Below are 18,602 nucleotides of genomic sequence, written 5' to 3'. Positions count from 1 at the left end.
ACTTTTTTTCAATTTGAAAAAAACTGTTTGACTGTCATTAGAGTTATGGTTATATAGGTAAATGCGGTTTTCCTATAGCATTACTATTAAGTAGGTATCAGTTATCATCCTCCGAGCCTTTTTCCCAACTATGTTGGGGGCTTCCAGTCTGACCGGATTCAGCTGAGTACCAGTGCTTTACAAGGAGCGACTGCCTATCTGACCTCAACCCAGTTACCAGGGCAATCCCTTGGTTAGACTGGTGGCAGTCAGACTTACTGGCTTCTGACTACCCGTAACGATTGCCAAGGATGTTCAATGACAATAGGTATCAGTTATAAACTATGTAAAGCCCAAGTTCATATAAATAAATTAACGAAATAGCCAAAAATAATTACTCTAAAAAAGTCATATTTTTTGTTGATAATAAAATTGGAACGCGTTTAATTGTTAATTTAAAATTAAGAACAATTAGACATATCGACTGTTGTTTCCTACAAAATTATTATTTGTTAAAAGTCAATTTATTTCCTAAACATATAGAACTAGAAAAAAAGCTAACTATTATCATGTATTAATTAAAACCTTTGAATATGATGAATAATTCATATTATTCATACATATATTCTAGGTTAGTTACGATAAGAATAGTGAGCAGTTAACAATATCGATTGAGGTTAAAATTTAATGATTTTATCATCGTCATTAACTGAACGAGTTAAACCTGTTATTTTAACTAATCAAACATAAATTGTTTGATTGATAGGCAGTAAAATTATTGGGGTCATGGGTTTGTTATATGAAAATTGAATAAATACTACTCATTTAACTAATCATTATTTCATGGTTAATTCAGAAAAAAAAAAACATCTGAATTGAGGTTCCCTTTTTGGGTAGTCGGTTTAAAAAGAATTTTTTACTACTACTTACCTTAAAAAATCCGTTACTAAAATACCAAAGTAATTTATTTTACTATCACGGACTTGGTCGAAGTCGTGGTGGCCTGGTGGGTAAAGAACCAACCTCTCGAGTATGAGGGTGTGGGTTCGATTCCAGTTCAGGCAAGTACCAATGCAACTTTTCTTAGTTTGTATGTACTTTCTAGGTCTATCTTGGACATTAATGGCTGATAAAAAGGTGAAGGAAAACATCTTGAGGAAACCTGGATAGTCTGAAATCACCAACCCGCATTGAGCAAGCGTGGTGATTAATGCTCAATCCTTCTCCGTGTGAGAGGAGGCCTGTGCCTAGCAGTGGGACGATAAAAAGGCTGTAACAGAACTATCACGGAAAACTAACTGGTGTTACTACTGTGTCCGTCTTTATTTACTACTTCCAGTCGCCTTGTTATTGTTTAATCTCTCTAGCTATGATAATATAGTTATTGTAATCTCATAAAACTTAAAACATGAGAAAGTATTCATAATAAATATACTTATTTATAATTTCATGTATCTACCAAGAAATTCGAATATACGAGTCAATACTTATGGAGAGTTAAGAAGAAGTTTCAGTTGCCTAAACGAAGGCGTCTAGAAAACGCATCGTAGATAGTAACGACGTCAAAAATCATCAAATGTCCCCTTCCGCTATGGGTTAGCAGCGGTGAGGGAGTCTCAGACTCTTACTGACTAAAATCCATCGTGTTCCTGCGTAGGCCTTTTATATACCAGGGCCGCGGTAACTCTTTCGAACAATTCCGCAGCTCGTAGTAACACCTTCGGCACTATTTTCAATCGACTTCGCAAAAAAGAGGAGGTTCTCAAGCACCCGAAAAATTGATTTAAAGATGTCTTTTTGTACGCGCCGTCATTTAGGTTTCTGAAAATTGTCTTCATCGAAACTCGGCCAATATGTATTAAAAAAAACGTAAAGTTTGTGTATTATTAGGAGGTATAATTTAGCCCTCTGAACTGAAACTGATTGAAAATTATTGTATGAATAAAAACACGTAATTTATAGTGAGTATAAGTTCATAAGTTTTATAAATCCGCATATCATCATCATCCTCCGAGCCTTTTCCCAATCATGTTGGGGTCGGCTTCCAGTCTAACCGGATTCAGCTGAGTACCAGTGCTTTACAAGAAGCGACTGCCTATCTGACCTCCTCAACCCAGTAACCCGGGCAACCCGATACCCCTTGGTTAGACTGGTGTCAGACTTTCTGGCTTCTGACTACCCGTAACGACTGCCAAGGATGTTCACTGACAGCCGGGACCTACAGTTTAACGTGCCATCCGAAACACAGTCAATGGTGTCTAAGATATACTTAGAAAGTACATACAAACTTAGAAAAGTTGCATTGGTACTTGCCTGACCTGGGATCGAACCCGTGCCCTTCTTCCCGTCCTTTACCCACTAAGCCACCACGACTTCACAATATAAATCCGCAGATGATTAAGTTTAATAAAACTATTGTCGACTGTTTAGTGAGTTATAGAACCATAAAATTCAGTAAAGACGAATAATACAAGTGCAATTATAAGTGAACCTATTACAATTTAAATAAAGCTAGTTTTTGCATTAATTAAAATAATAAATGATAGGTCACGATTTTGATGCACTATTCGAGATAATTGCAATGCTGTTTTTTGTAACAAAACAGACTTCAAGGATGTTTCTTATATACCTAAGCAGGTAATTGCTTGCAACTTCATCTTTGATTTATGTCTACTAATACTAGAGGAATTTGTCTTGTTCGGCGCCGAAACTACAGAACTAATTTCAAAAAATGAGTTCTGTAGTTTCGGCTAATTCAAAAAACTAATTATTCAAAAGACTAATTTCAAAAAAGTTACACTATCCCTTCCTCTATCCTTCTCCGTGTGAGAGGAGGCCTGTGCCCAGCAGTGGGACGATAAACAGGCTGTAACAGTAACACTATCCCTGGAGAACATAGGCTATATTTTATAGTGGTAAGTGAAGAAGTGACCCCAGTACATGGCTGAAACCGCGGGAAAACTTCTTATATTTGATACTTTTATTAATTCTTCAGGATATGAACAGATGCGTTTGCAATAATTTTAATAATACTCTTCTTCTTCTTTCTCCTGCCCTGTTCCCAAATTTTACTTGGGGTCGGCGCAATATGTCATTTTCTTCCATTTTCCCCTGTCACTCGTCATACTGACACTCACTCCCTTCCTATTCATATCATCTTTCAGGCAATCCATCCATCTTTTCTTAGGTCTTCCTCTTCCTCTCCATCCATCTACATTCATACTTAGCACACACTTTGTTGCATGCGTATCATCCCTCCTCATTACATGCTCATACCACGACAATTTTAATAATACTCAAGCAGGATTATTTTGATATGGTAAAAAAAAAATATATATATATATTTTTCTTTTTTTTATAACAATTTTACTGGCGTGTAATATTTATTTACATAGATATTTACAATACATATTTACAATAAAAATCAAAAACTATCCTAGTAAAACAAACAACTAAAAAGCGTCAAAAAATTCGTCCCCATCGCTGTCAACTGGGAGCGTGCCCAATATTTAAAGAAAATATATGTTGTTTAAATATTCAATTATAAGTATAAAATGCTAATATGCATTTATCAAAATCCCAAAAACTATACGTAAATAAAAAATGCAAACTGCATTTTCATATCAATTGATTGCCATTTAACTTTGAATTTAATTTGTTTAATTGTTTATGCAAAATAAGATGATGTATTTCCTTAACTTAAAAAATGAAATAACAAAATAAACTTACGATATAAAATTCCGGTGTAAAACACTAAAAACTAAAACTGTGTATTGTCGTATCGACTCGCGGTTTGGCACTGAGCTCGACTCTTGCGCACCGTCTATCTATACCTTACGTTTCTTGAGACGAAACAGTGATAACATACTGACATATCTTACATTGAAATGTTATGATTTTCGCCTATTATTTATACGTTAAGATAAAGTTAGATAATTATGTAATATTATGCGTACATGATAAACTTCGGCGCCATAGGTTTTAATAGTTTTTTTAGATAAGTGGGAGGGAGTGGCGGATACTTCAGTCATGTGACTGAAATACGATTTTCCTTTAAGTAAACCCAGGAAAGGCTGTACAGTCTTCGTCAAATAAGTTGAAATTGGAAATTACTTAATGACTTCAGTTTACCCAAATGTACTAATAAATACTGCCATCCTACTTACAGCTTCGTCAAATTACTATGCCACTGTTAAATCAGTTATTTAATGCTTCACGCGTAAGCAAGTGCAATTGTGTTTTGTTCATACATTTTTACTGTTGATCAATCACGAGATTTAGAATAGTAGTTGGCCGATAATTTGTTTTGGCTCATAAATTTGTAAGAAGAGGAATGGTCGTACGCACATTATAAAATAAAATAAAAATAAAAAAGCCCTTTATTTCTACTACTTAATCATAACATATTCGAACATAACTTAGTTGTACATACTCTATAATTAGTATCTAACATTACTATTTAGTAAATAAATATTATTTACTATTCTTAACTCTTAAGTACTCTTAACTATTTTACATAATAATTTTGCCCTATAATCTTAGATTTTATTTGATAGTAGTAGTCGCCTCTGAGGCGTAGGCCTCCCCTATCACATTCCATGTTTTCCTGTCCCGTGCCTTTTGCATCCAGTCCGAACCACATGTCTTATTAAAAATATCTCGCCACCTTTTCCTTTGTCTGCCTTGTTTCCTTTTCCCCTCTAGAGGGGTCCATTCTGTTACTATTTTTGTCCATCTATTGTTCTCCAGCCTACATACGTGTCCTGCCCAGTTCCATTTAAGTAATCTTACTCTTCGTTTTGCATCTATGAACTTAGTCTGCTTCCTAATAGTACTATTGCTTACTCTATCTGCTATTCTGATACCGAGTATACTCCTTTCCATTTTCCTCTGACAGACTGCGATTCTTTCTTCATCTTCTTTTCTTAACGACCATGTTTGGCAGCCGTATGTTAGACATGGCAGTATACAACTTTCGTAGACTTTCTTTTTTATTTCTAGTTTGATTTCCTTATTCTTCATAATTTCTTTAAGTCCCCAATACTTTTTCCAACTTAGAGCTATTCTTCTTTGTACTTCCCTCTCGGTACAGTTTTCAAACGACAGTATTTGACCAAGGTAAACAAATTCTTTAACATACTCTACTTTTACACTTTCTATTACAACATCGTATGTTTCCCCATTTGTGAGTATTTTAGTCTTACTCGTATTCAACGAGAGACCAACATTTTTGCTTTGTCTTGTTAAATCACTCACCATGTCTTGTAGATCTGATGCATTTTCAGCAAATACTACGATGTCGTCCGCGAAACGTAGGTGACTCAAATATTCTCCGTTAATTTTTATGCCTTTGTTCTCCCAATCAAGTCTCCTGAAGACGGTTTCTAGTACAGCTGAAAAAAGTTTCGGAGAGAGAGGATCTCCTTGTCTAACTCCTTTTTCGACGCGAAATTCTAATCCTTCTCTTTCCAGCCGCACTTTTGCCGAACATTTCCTGTATATCTCCTTTATCAAGTTGACATATTTTTGATGGATTCCTTGCTGAGTAAGCGCTTCCCAAATCGCATCATGATGGAGAGAATCAAAAGCTTTTTGGTAATCAATAAAGCACATGTATATTGTTATCCCATATTCGTTTGCCTTTTCTATTATTTGTGTTGTCACTTGTAAGTGGTCTATTGTAGAATAACTTTTGCGAAACCCAGCTTGTTCTCGTGGTTGACTTTCGTCTAAAGTCTTGTAAATTCTATTCAGAATTACTTTAGAGAATATCTTATATATATTTGTCATGAGACTTATTGGCCTGTAATTTCCTATATTTTCACGATCTCCTTTTTTGTGTAATAAAGTAATTATTGACTTAGACCATTGTTCTGGTGTTGACTCCGTATTTAATATGCTATCAAACAGTAACTGGAGTGGTTTCGATATTGCAAAGCAAAGCGATTTTAGAACTTCATTTGTAATATTATCATTTCCTGGAGTCTTGTCATTTTTCTGCGTCGTTATTGCATATTCTATTTCTGATTTCAAAAATCCTTGGGGCTCAGCTATTTTCTGGTCGACTGAACCGATTGACTGTTTTGTTACATTCAGTGGTATGGAGTTAGAACTATAAAGCTCTTTATAGAACCTGGTCGCCTCTTGTATTATATCAGGACGTCTTGTGAGTTCTCTTCCGCGTTTATTCTTTATAGTAGTGGCCCATTCTGACTTGTCTCGTAATTCTTTATATGCTTTACGTAAAGCTCCCGACTGTGTTATGAACTTTTCGAATATGCTTTGTCTAAACTTCTTATTTTGATTCGAAATGTTTCTATTGATTTCTTTGCTAATCTTAGTGATGTTTGATTTTACTGTTTTAGTCCTTGTTTCCTTATACAGTAACTTTCTCTGTTCCAATAGTTGCATGGTTTCTTTGCTTATACATTTCTCTTTCTTTACTTCACCGGGCAATAATTTAAGGAAAGCCTTGATTTCAGATACGAAGTGTTGGTATTGGCCTTGAACATCTTCAGCTTTCTGTAACGCGTCAGTCATTTTGCGCTCCCATATCCTTGTTTCTTCTTCTGTTAACGCTGGCACGTTCCTTGTGTAGTTGGTAGGCTTTATGGTTCTTCTTCTCTTTATATTATTAATGGATAATTTACAACGAACCATTCTGTGGTCGCTGTTGAAGTTCAGATTATTAATAATGTCGAAGCTTTTTACATTCAGAGATTTGTTTATTAGAATAAAATCGATTTCATTATATAATTTACCATTTGGTGATCTCCATGTCCACTTCTTGTGAGGCTTGCGTTTGTACATAGTATTTACAATTTTGAAATTGTTTTCGAGTGCAAAATCCGTTAATTTTTGACCGTGTGGGCTTCTATGCCCGTATGAAAACTTTCCCATGATTTGATCTTCGAACTTTTGCCTCTTTCCTATTTTGGCGTTAAAATCTCCAAGTAAGATGATGTTTTTAGAAGTGGCGTAGTCCATGGCTTGTTCAATCGTGTAGTAAAACTTATCTATGTCTTCGGTTTTGTAAGCTTCCGTCGGCGCGTAAACTTGGATCGTACGCACATTACAAAGATGTATTTAACTGGCATCGAAACGATGCCATTGAAAATCAAGATTTCCCTTCCGGCTCTGGTATACTTATAGATACCAGATTATACTAGAAGGCTTAAGAAGCCTTTTAGGCTTAAGAAGTACTAAAAGGCTTAAGTAACACTTATGAAGCTGGTGCTTAATTTCTACCACGTCGTTTTGTTTAGTTACTAATTTTAGTCAAAAAAACTACAAATTTCCCGAGGGATGTCGCTGTACTTTGTGATGGTATAAGTATAGGTTATAATCAAGGATCTACGGAACCTTACACTGAGGGTGGCCCAATACGCTCTTGGCCAGTTTTTCATAAGTTGCATGCATTAGTCAAGTGACGCAGCCGTGGCCACTACGACGTTTGAATCATTATCATGCGTTTTTGTTAAGATAATATTAATTGTTTTTACATTATTCGTGTAATTGCGTCACAAATTAACTGTAGGGTTAATGAGTTTAAATTGATAGTTTCATAAAAATAGCTCCTATGTTTATCAACACGAAATTAACTTGTCTATTCTGAAATGCGTAATAATAGGCGTATGATAGTAAAAAATAATGTAGATCTATAGGTAAAAGAATTTTCCATATCTATTTCACAAATCAATCCCTAACAAAAATGATTATAAGTAGGTAAATACACATACCTACACAGTAAGTTTTTTTTTGTAGTTATAAATCACGCTAACCTCCTAAACTACTGAGCATATTTTCATGCAACTCAGATGAAGTCACGGCTGTGTTTGTTCAGTAGCAATTAAATCCACGCGCTTGATTATTGCTAGTCTTAGCACGAGTTTGAGTTACTTATCATTAAATGGCTTCATGACAAACCGGTTATTGCTAACGATTATAATAACAATGTGATTTATGATTAACTACTCATTTCCTTCTGCACCACTCGTAAGAAATTACAAGTGAATATATTTCATACTAGCTGTTTTCCCGCGGTTTCACCCGCATCCCGTGGGAGCTACTGCCTGCACCGGGATAAAATATAGCATATGTTACTCGCAGATAATATAGCTTTCTAATGGTGAAGAATATTAAAAATCGGTCCAGTAGTTTTTGAGTTTATCCATTACAACCAAACAAACAAAGTTTTTCTCTTTATAATATTAGTATAAATTTAAGCCTATCTGTATGATACGTCAGGTCGATTAGTTACCTACCCACGAATATACAAAAATAAAGTGACTCGTATTATAATAAATAATACCATTAAAACAATAATCTATATCTTTACTTCTATAGTAATATGTCATTCAATTTTATGTAATGTTTGTCCCCTAAAGGCTCCGAAACTACATAACTGATTTGAAAAATTATTCACTGTTGGATAGCTACACTCTTCCAGAGTGACATAACGCGAAGTGACAGAACGATAAACCGCAGGAAAACGGCAAGTAAGTATATGTAAGGTAAAAGTGTACCTCTGCCGGGGCTGGCCCTGGAACATAAAAGGCCTACGACGGAACACGACGGTTTTTATTCAGTAAGAGTCTGACACTCCCTCACCGCTGCTAACCCACAGCGAGAAGGGCCATTTGATGATTTTTGACGTCGTTAAAAAAAAAATTACCCTATGCGCAGACTTGACTAGACCAAGGGAGCATTACAAACCTTTTTAAATAAATAGAGTTAAATAATCGACCAATCTCCACGATTACACACAGCGTAACGAATTGAAATTAAACATCAAACGCATTTATGCAATATGCAAGTCACGTTGGAAAAAATGTGGGAACATGGAACACTGATCACTGAATTAGCTGCGCCTTCAATCTTATTAAATTTTGGCCTTGTGTTTTGTACTTTTGAATCGTTAGCTGTTTAGTGACGTCATGATATTACATTTTCCAAGCATTACGTGAAATCGGTGAAATAACAATTTTTGCTGTCGTCTGTCTTTTATAAATCGACTCAAAAAATGTAGGTCAATAATCGATCCTATTATGCAATTTATACAAAAATAGTGCTTGATATAAACTTTCGATACGGTAAATGTCAAAACGCATACTTTAATACCTATAGCAATATGTATATGTTATCCTCTTCGTTCTAATGCAAGGATATAAGCTAATGTAAAAATATATCTCGTAATCAAAAACCTGGTACATATTTTCATATTTTGAATTGTAATTTAAAGCGGCCTATTTTGAATAAGTGAGTTTATTACGTGTTTAATGCTTAAACGGCTGAACCAATTGAGACGCAATTTGGTACGGTATGATATGTTGGCGACGTAGATGAGATACTTTTTATCCGATATGCAAAGTACGTAGTAATGGGACGAAGAGGAACAAACACACGTACCAAACTATAAAAGTAAATAAATTATGCACTATAACTACCAATAAAAATAGTCATAAAATCACCGCAATAACTATTTTATCACTCGCAAGTCATTTTCATATTGAATATGTTAATAACTAGTTCCTTTTGGTTTTTATTAGGTTTTTCAGTGCCAGTCGCTGGAAAATGTTGTAGAACTGTCGCAGAAACTGACCTGGTGATGGTGTTTTTGGTAAGATTTAAAGAGTATTCCTTGCTCGATCTTGTTAGAAAACACTAAAAAATTAGCCCATAGGTATATAGGCCTATAAGGTTAAACAATTTCTTGCTGTCATTTAAACATCTTTGGCTGCAGTCAGCAACCATATAAAGCCTGATGACCAGTATAACCAAATGGTATCGGGTTGTAAGTCTTAACTGGGTTGAGGAGTTTATATAGGTCAGTTACATTCGTTTCGAAAAACGCTAGACGGATACATAGTTCCAAAAATATTTGTATTATCTCAAGCGAACTACCTAATATAAACAATTGAACATCAGACGTTTTTATATGATGACAATCCATCCTTGATGACAGGTTCATCGTCATGGAGACAGATCTTCAGAGAAAGTGCAGCTGTTCCTAAGTGATAATCCAGAGGAGCTGGCTAGGATGTCGGAACCATATGGATTTGGTCAACTGACTGATGTAATTTTCCTTTATATTGTTTTACCTTAAGTCTTTGGTAATATGGTACTGCTGAAAATGGATGTTAGCTTTATGGAAAAACTTCTAAAGACTGCAAGCAATATATGGCTTACACTTTAGGAGAAATATGTGTCAAATATTGAAAACCCACACACTGCTGATTAAAATGTCTGCCGATAGTTGGTGAATGCCCACAGTTGGATCACTATTTATTTTGAAGGTATCTTTAATCAATATCCCCAATCAAATTTTTTAGTCGGTCCCATCATTCATCTTCATACTGATTAGATTTATTAGCCTGACCAAGGCAGTTAGGCTACCTTTGAATTACCAAGTCCAGACTTCATAACTAACCTTCTTCATTTACCCTATTTCCAGTCAGGCAAAGCCCGTAGCTACGCCCTAGGCCAGTACCTCCGTCATCGTTACAATGACCTCCTATCACCATCCTATATACCTTCGGAGATCTTCGTGAGATCCACCGAGTCTGACCGAACGCAAATGACAGCTAGAATAGCTTTGACTGGTGCTTACTCTTCTGAAGTGCTGTGGTCTGAAGATATGGAACTCGTACCAGTTGAGTTGGATGTGATACCGGCTAAGGTTGATCCGGTTAGTGATAAAATAAGTACCTATTGTTATGGTTGTTGTAAAGGATATTCCTTCGTTTAATTCTGACCTTTTCTGTGCAAGATAAGGCAGCTTTAGATAAAGTCCATTACTGGATGGTTAAGGAGACCTAGAGACCTAACTGTACAAATATTATAAAGCTGAAGATTTTGATTGTTTGCTTAAACGCGCTAAGGAACCAGGAACTACTGAACTTTAATTAAAAAACATAATTTAGTGTTAAACAGCCAATTTATTGAAGAAGGCTTCATGTTATTAACCCATGTGGGAGAAATACCTCTTACGGGAAGCAGGTGAAACCGCTCGTTGAATATAGTAGGTACATTTCGTAGTAGCACTGTTATCAGTAGCTAAAAGGAACATTGTTTTTCCTAATAGAAAGTTTTTTTGTTATATATGTACTGACCCAGATCTAGTTAAATATGTATCTTACTTAAATTTAGCGCAAGGACACTTACTTAGTTTACGCATACGAAATAGTAGATAAAATTGTACCTTTACCTTAATTTATTATTATTGTCTTTTTACAGAATTTGTCATTCATGAATTGTCCAAAACTAACGTCCTATTTTCTTGGATTTCAAGCAAAGAATAAAAATGAAGAGAAGCAGGATTATGAAGACGTTTTAGCTGTATTATTTGAAGAGATAGGTTTAAATTTGCCTAAATGCCCTCTACTGATGTATGCAATGGCTGACTGTTTTGCTAGTCAGGTAAATAGTCGAAGAAATATATAATTATAACGTGAATCCATGTGCCTTTTTCGTCTGCAATTTTGTATGTACTTTTGCTCGTTTTCCATACATCTGAATGAAAAACTAATTGTAGTCCATGATACTTTTCTTTACCATTTATTCAAAGATATTAAACTGAAAAAAGTTTGTGCTATTTCAAGATGATAATAATGATTAAACATTTTGTTTTAGGAAAGTGTAGGAATGCCCTTCACTGCTTTGCAACAAAAACTGGGTCCCTCTGTTCGACAGGGCGCTAGGCAGGCAGTGAACTATATGTTCGGGAATCCCGAATACATACCATTGCAAACTGGTTAGTAAGTATTAAAACCATTAAGCCGGTTATAATTCCCATTCATAAAGAGGAGAATTGAATATACTAAGAAGATTAATAATATGTATCTATCATAATCTACTCTCTCCTCTGATGTGTGATGAATAAACTAATTCTCAAAACAGCTACATTATATGGGCTGTGGGATTATTCAAAAGTGTGAGCACCACGGCACTCATAGGTGCGTTTTAGTAGGTAAAATTTTGACAATCCCTTTCGTTGCACCCACAGGTCGTGAGATCACATTTTCTAGCTGCAAAAAAGGGCAATTTTAGACAAACCTTTTCTGAACCTTATAGAACAACTAGTTTCCGCCCGCGGCTTCGCCCCCGTAGAGTTCGGTTATATCGCGTTTCCAAGATAATTCTTCAAGAGTCCAAGATAAAAACTATCCTATGTTCTTTTTCAAGGTCAACTCTATCTCTGTACCAATTTTATTAAAATCAGATCAGTGGTTTAGACATGAAAGCGTAACAGACAGACAGATAGAGTTACTTTCGCATTTATAGTAGGGATGACTAGTAGTTTTAAATTGTGCCATTGCGACCGCTAGTCAAACAGCAGTTCCTTTCCAAGTCTTATTTTTCACAGGAGTACTTCTAAACGAATTCTTCGACACAGCAGACCAGATAGTCTCCGGCGCCAACACACCAAGAGTCAGAGTACTTTCTGGCCATGACTTCAACGTATACTCGTTCCTGGCTGCCACCAGGGCAGTTCCGAAGCAGGGTGTGCCAGAATACTGTGCAGTCTACTCCTTGGAGCTAAGGAGATGTAGGGACAGTGGAGAGTATGTTGTGGTGGTAAGTGGCATTAGTATATTTAATTGAAAGATAGAAAGAAAGAAGAAGAAAAACCATTTATTCTACACACAAATGACGCAAGAAACAACAAAAAAAATCTAAGGACAAAACGAACTGTTGCAGGAATTACTAAAGGTAGCCTATATGTTATTAAAATCTATTCAACAGAAGAAGGAACAAGCTACACACAACGGTATTTTTATTGTGCTCATTTTCTCATTCAAATGACACAACTTATGGCTCGGTATTTTAAATTGTCATTTGTTTTCTATAGAATGAAATGAAGAAATAAATTGATAGACTATAAAGTTTGGTGAGGTTCACAATCACCTTCAAAGCAAACGGTTTATTATTAGCGAGCTTACAGTCAGAAATGCAATATGAAGTACCTCAAAGGGCTGCGGGATTGTTTGAAAGAGTTACCGCGGCCCTGGTACATTAAAGGCCTACGACGGCACACGACGGTTTTTAGTTAGTAAAACTCTGACACTCCCTCTTACCCACAGCAGGAGGGGTCATTTGATGATTTTTGACTAGCTCTAAGTACAAGTTTTTTTTCAGCCAGTCTACGCCAACAGTCCAACTGAAGGTGAAGCATATTTAGAAATAGAAGATTGTGGTACTATCTGCGAGTATGAGAGGTTTAGACGCTTGACATCTCAATACGTGATCACTGAAGACCAGTTAAGAGAAAAGTGCAAGACTGAGGAAACAGTATCTATTGATACGTTACAATCTTTATTTACTTAATAAAGGTAACAAGTAAAAAAATTGTTTAAAAAAAACACGCTAGTCATGTATTGTACTATGTATGTAGTATTGTAATAAATAATAAAGTCGTGGTGGCCTAGTGGTTAAAGGACCAACCTCTCAAGTATGAGGGTCCGATCCCAGGTCAGGCAGGTACCAATGCAACTTTTCTAAGTTTGTATGTACTTTCTAAGTATACCTTAGACACCAATGACTGTGTTTCGGATGGCACGTTGAACTGTAGGTCCTGGCTGTCATTGAACATCCTTGGTCGTTACGGGTAGTCAGAAGCCAGTAAGTAAGGGAGGTCAGATAGGCAGTCGCTTCTTGTAAAGCACTGGTACTCAGCTGAATCCGGTTAGACTGGAAGCCGACCCCAACATGGTTGGGAAAAAGGCTCGGAGGATGATAATGTAATATTGTAATAAGTTGTCTATTTCTTCTCCATAAGACCCACTCTTTAGAACCGTGCACTTAGCTATTGGCGTAAGCACCTTCATAAACTCTATGACTTTGATTGAAAAAAAAAATCAAGTCCCCAGAAATGTATAGATTTTCTCGCTAACCCTTTTGAGTAACTAAAGGTAAGCAAATCCTATGCATCTATCCTGAAGTTCTAAACAGAAAGTCTGTGTGTGGTCTTCAAAATAAACTATAAAAAAGCACTATTTACCAAACTGAAATACTCAAAATAGGTCGCACAGATGCAGTTTTTACACCACAAAAATTCTCGATACATAGTTAATTAAAAATCGTTGTGAATCGAATACTTAAACATCGATTGGTTGGTTTCGTATTCGATACATCGATGTTGCGTCTATTCGACTCACTATCGGAATATTCACAGTCGAATAATTCAGTGGGTGCACGTATGAATTTCACAATGGAACTACTAAGACAATGGAGGTGGCATTATAAAGTCTGATGGTTACAGAGGGCACAGTAGATCTGCATCTGCCGGCTGCTTTGCGTAGCCAGCTCCGAATTTTGAACTCGGCAATTATAATAACCAGTAAGTAATTCCTTTTATGTAGTAAGCGAATTCAGTTACTTTTACATTTAAAATATTTCGTCGGTTTTAAAAATACTACTCTTTTGCACCATATTCATAGTCCATTTCCCAACTATGTTGGGATCGGCTTCTAGTCTAACCGGATGCAGCTGAGTACCAGTGTTTTACAAGGAGCGACTGCCTATCGGACCTCCTCAACCCAGTTACCCAGGCAACCAGTTGTCTTGCCAATTCTACAGGTACATAAGTCTGTATTAAGCCACCTCTGCTCATTCGTAACTCCGGTCGGAAGCTATCGGTAGCTAGTTTACGCGTCGACGAGTCACTGCTCAGCTCACATCGTGTCATATTGAAGGGGTTTTTTCATAACTACTTACATTGGATAAACAAGTGAACCTACTATCACAGTTTTTTAAACATAAGTAGTACAGAAAAAAAAATAGGTTTAAATGGGACATTCTCAAGTGTAATGAAAGTTTGAAGTTCTAAAAGATAATATGATTGTCTTTCTACCTTATCGATTTGTTTGGGTGTAGCCAGATCAGTGTTTCACATAGATCGACTGCCTGTCTGACCTCTCCAACCTGTGCAGTAACTGGACGATACTTAGATAGTTTACCAAGGGCGGATCCAGCTTCGGCGCCAGGGGGGGGTCACCCAGTCATGGTCAAGTCACAAAAAATATTATATTGTAGCGTATACTTCTTTTAATATTAAAAGTAGTAGTATAAATACAATAAGTACGTACGGAGCGAGCTCGAAATTTTTACGAATGTTAAGAAAAGTGTTTTCATGTAGAAAATGGCCCGAGCAGAGTGAGCGCAATTTCTCGTACATATTTATATACTACACACAGGTGCCAAACAAAAAAGCGCGAGCGAAGCGAGCGCGAAAATTTTGTGTTCAGGTCGAGGACTAAGGTTAAAAAAGTTTTTTTATCTAGAAAATGGTCCGAGCTGAGCGAACGCGATTTCTTGGACATAATCACAGATGCGAAATTGAAAAAAGCGTGCGCGAAAATTTTTATTCAGTTCGAGGACTAAAAGTAGATGAAAATGCTTTCTTGCTGTATAACAAATAAACAGCACAAATACAAGAAAGCGCGATCATAGCAAGCGCGAGATTTTTTTCAGGTTGAAGACTTAACGTTTGAAAAGTATTGTGTACGCAGAAAAGGGCGCGTACGTTTTTTATTGCAGCAACAGTAAAACATTTTCTGTGAAAACTTCAATTGTCTTACTATTGGTAAGGGTTCATGAGATTAGGGCCGTCTCTAGCTCATGTAGCGCCTGGGTGCAATCATCACCCAAGCGCCATCTATGTATCTATTGAAAGATTATGAGTAGTACATATTGATCGAAGTACTTTACAAGGAATATAAATAAGAACGTTCGAACGAAAGTCACGTTTTTGGTAGGTTAAAATGTTTCCAAATCATTGTAGGCTCAAACTGTTGGCCAGATTTAAGTTATGAAATTCGAGACAGGACAACGTAATCGTAAAAATTAGCGCGAGCGAAGCGAGCGCGCAAATTTTTTAATTTTGGGACACAAAAAGTTTATGTTTTAAAAATCGCTGTAAAGTAACAAGCAGTCGGAAGCGTAAACTGTTTTGTTTTTGAGGACTCCATTAATATATTTTTTTTGCTATATTTGACTTATGAAGTATTCAAGGCAAGGTAATTATATGTATCCTGCCTTGATAACTTCATATTGCGCGAGCTAAGCGAGCGCGAAATTTTTTGAGCCTACGACACAAAAGCACCTGATTAAGTACATTGTAAAGCAACAAGTAGCCGCGAGCGCAGCGAGCGCGAACTTTTTTAGATTATTTGTTTGAAGACTCACAAATCAGACTGGGAATTACGTACAAATAAAAAGGAACCGTGATTAGAGCGAGTGCCATTTGTGTTCGTTGATTCGGTGCGTCAATAAAAATAATAAACAATCAGAAATACAGCACAGACATAGTCATTTACTCGCGAGCGTAGCGAGCTAGAATTTTTTTCACTTAGTTGGAGGATGTTAACAGTTAAAAATAATCAAAATGATCAATCCAACAAAGCGAAGGCGGCTTTTTTGTCAGTATCATTGATACAATGTGGAACTTCCTTATCGAACGGGTGTAATTTCTTCGAAATTTCCTGGTGGTGGGGCGTCCCGCGGCGCCCCTGAGACCGAGGCGCCCGGGTTATTCGCACACCCTGCACCATAGGTTAAGACGGCCCTGCATGAGATACAGCATGTAATGTAGACAACCCGGACAGCGGATTCTTAGTAACAGGGTCCCGTTTCCTCCTTTTGGGTACGGATAAAGAGTAAATAGAGAATAGAGAGCGAGCGTTGCGAGCACGAATTCTTCAGCAAAAATACTCTACCTATTCACTCGGTATAAAAATTATCTTATACTTATAACAAAAACATCGTGTTTAACCATTTGAATTATTAGTCCTCTTAGGTCCTGAACCTGGCCCAGGGGGGGGTCATGACCTTGTGACCTACCCCCTGGATCCGCCGTTGTAGTTTACTTGGTGGTTTTTTCCTCCCCTTGCAATAGCAGTCGTTGTTAAATATTCCTAGGGTTTGTTCGGTGCTTGGGCCACACAATGAGCTCCAGAAGGAACAAAGCCGCTGCTGTTTAAAATCTATAAATATAAAAGAAAGTCGTGTTAGTTACACATTTATCACTCAAGAATGGCTGAACCATTTAGGGAGATAGCTTAGACCCGGGAGAAGGACATAGGGTATGGTTTTTGTCACCATCCGGCTACGGGAAGCAATCATACCGGAACGCGGGTGAAACCGCATGCAGAAGCTAGTATTTAATCAATCATGAAACTGAATTTTGCTAGAACCTGAAACATTCATCTAGAGAATTCTGCTACCTGTGTAGTTTTAAACCTCTAGTTAAATGTTTGCTCAAAACTTTCTATAACTCGCTTACGGTCTTTACAACAAATTGGAAAACAAAGTGGTAAGGACTTGGGTATATTCCCAGGAGGAAGCGATTTCACAAATCTTACAGAGCTAAGATTTTATATAAGAAAATTGGCCTGTGTTTTAGACACTACACTCGAATAGGACTGTGTGGTTTCGAATCCAAGCTATTGTAGTACGAACCGAACTTAATGGTGCCTCTGGGAATCTACTATGAGTATTCATCTTCCTCTACTCGTACTTATTATATTGAATTCTTTATTTGAGAAAGAATATTATAATGAAAATTAAAATAATTAATAAAAAATATTTTGAGCCAGGAATGGATATAATACCAATGGAAACAACTTCATCTGCAATATTGTGCAGCAATTGTTTTTGTGAATAAAACGGTGGCCAGCGAGGTTACAAAGTTCTCGAAGTAAGAACATGGATTGGTAAAAGCTGCGTAGAACAGCCTATACCTAAGAGGTTGACAGACAACCTAACGTAGATGCTGCAGCTTATTTCTAGCAGTGGATATCCTACCATGACGATTTTCATGATTTTTTCACATAGCGATTTTACAACCGCTCCACTCATGAACATGTTCTCCACTTAAGTAAATGAAACTCCGTTCCCGGGGAGCAGGTTCAACAAATACGAACCAAAATATAACTTGTTTAAAGATTCCCCCGGGAACCGAACTGCATACCGATACTGAATACATGAGCTGTTTGTTACTCAAATATGAGGTTTTCTTACTTACCTGCAATACTTTATTATTTTTCTTGATAAGTGAACAATATTTTTACTGATAATTTCAAACCGAAATAGTAGCCTGCTTTATTGTCTCGTGTATCATTTAACTCCGCCATAATACTTTTAGAACCACCTCAGACGGCATACTTTTAGTCGGCCAACAGTTTGTTTGAGGTCTTAATCTTAATCAGTTGAGTGAAGTGACCTATAAATTATTGCGATCAGGTATCTCCAATTTTAAAAATATCTCTGTTAATTGCGGGGACTTTTACAAGAAAATACAGCAAAAATACTTAGAAATGCAACGAAATACTTCGTTTCTTCTCCTAAAAATAAAGCCATATAAACCTTCAAAATATGTAACAGTTCCGTACTTTTTAATTTTCAATACGTAACAAAAACAATGCCTATTGTTGTTCCCAGCCTTCCTATGTAATGAGTTCCAACGACTAGCTATCTAAAACTTTTGTTCTTTGGATATTAAAAAAGTATTTTCTTACAAATTCTTGCTAATATCTCGGTTATTGAGAAGCTGCTGGATTGTTCTCGCTTGCATATGTTGATTGTATTTTTTTCTTGTTTTGTACTGTGGATTCTTTTCTTTTGCT

General features: G+C 36.5%; 2 protein-coding genes across 2 annotated transcripts in view; one reads left to right on the top strand and one right to left on the bottom strand.

Annotated features, from left to right (window-relative positions):
• Nucleotides 1-3,851, bottom strand: part of LOC124635862 (venom acid phosphatase Acph-1-like) — a 29,153-nt gene extending 25,302 nt beyond the window's left edge. Inside the window, exon 1 of the mRNA XM_047171810.1 lies at nt 3,709-3,851. The gene's annotated coding sequence lies outside the window, so the exon portion shown is untranslated. The remainder of the gene's footprint in view (nt 1-3,708) is intronic.
• A 5,689-nt stretch (nt 3,852-9,540) lies between these two features.
• On the top strand, nt 9,541-13,305 carry LOC124635976 (prostatic acid phosphatase-like). The gene is made up of 7 exons (XM_047171936.1): nt 9,541-9,598; nt 9,944-10,054; nt 10,433-10,666; nt 11,215-11,397; nt 11,611-11,731; nt 12,344-12,555; nt 13,117-13,305. The coding sequence occupies exons 1-7, from the start codon at nt 9,587-9,589 to the stop codon at nt 13,303-13,305; spliced, it is 1,062 nt and encodes a 353-aa protein (XP_047027892.1). The 5' UTR covers nt 9,541-9,586.
• The last annotated feature ends 5,297 nt before the right edge of the window (nt 13,306-18,602 follow it).

The sequence above is a fragment of the Helicoverpa zea genome, chromosome 13 (genome assembly GCF_022581195.2).
Source record: "Helicoverpa zea isolate HzStark_Cry1AcR chromosome 13, ilHelZeax1.1, whole genome shotgun sequence".
NCBI classification, from domain to species: Eukaryota; Metazoa; Arthropoda; class Insecta; order Lepidoptera; family Noctuidae; genus Helicoverpa; species Helicoverpa zea.
Note: the sequence above shows the minus strand (reverse complement) of the source record. Positions and strands in the feature narration are given on the sequence as shown.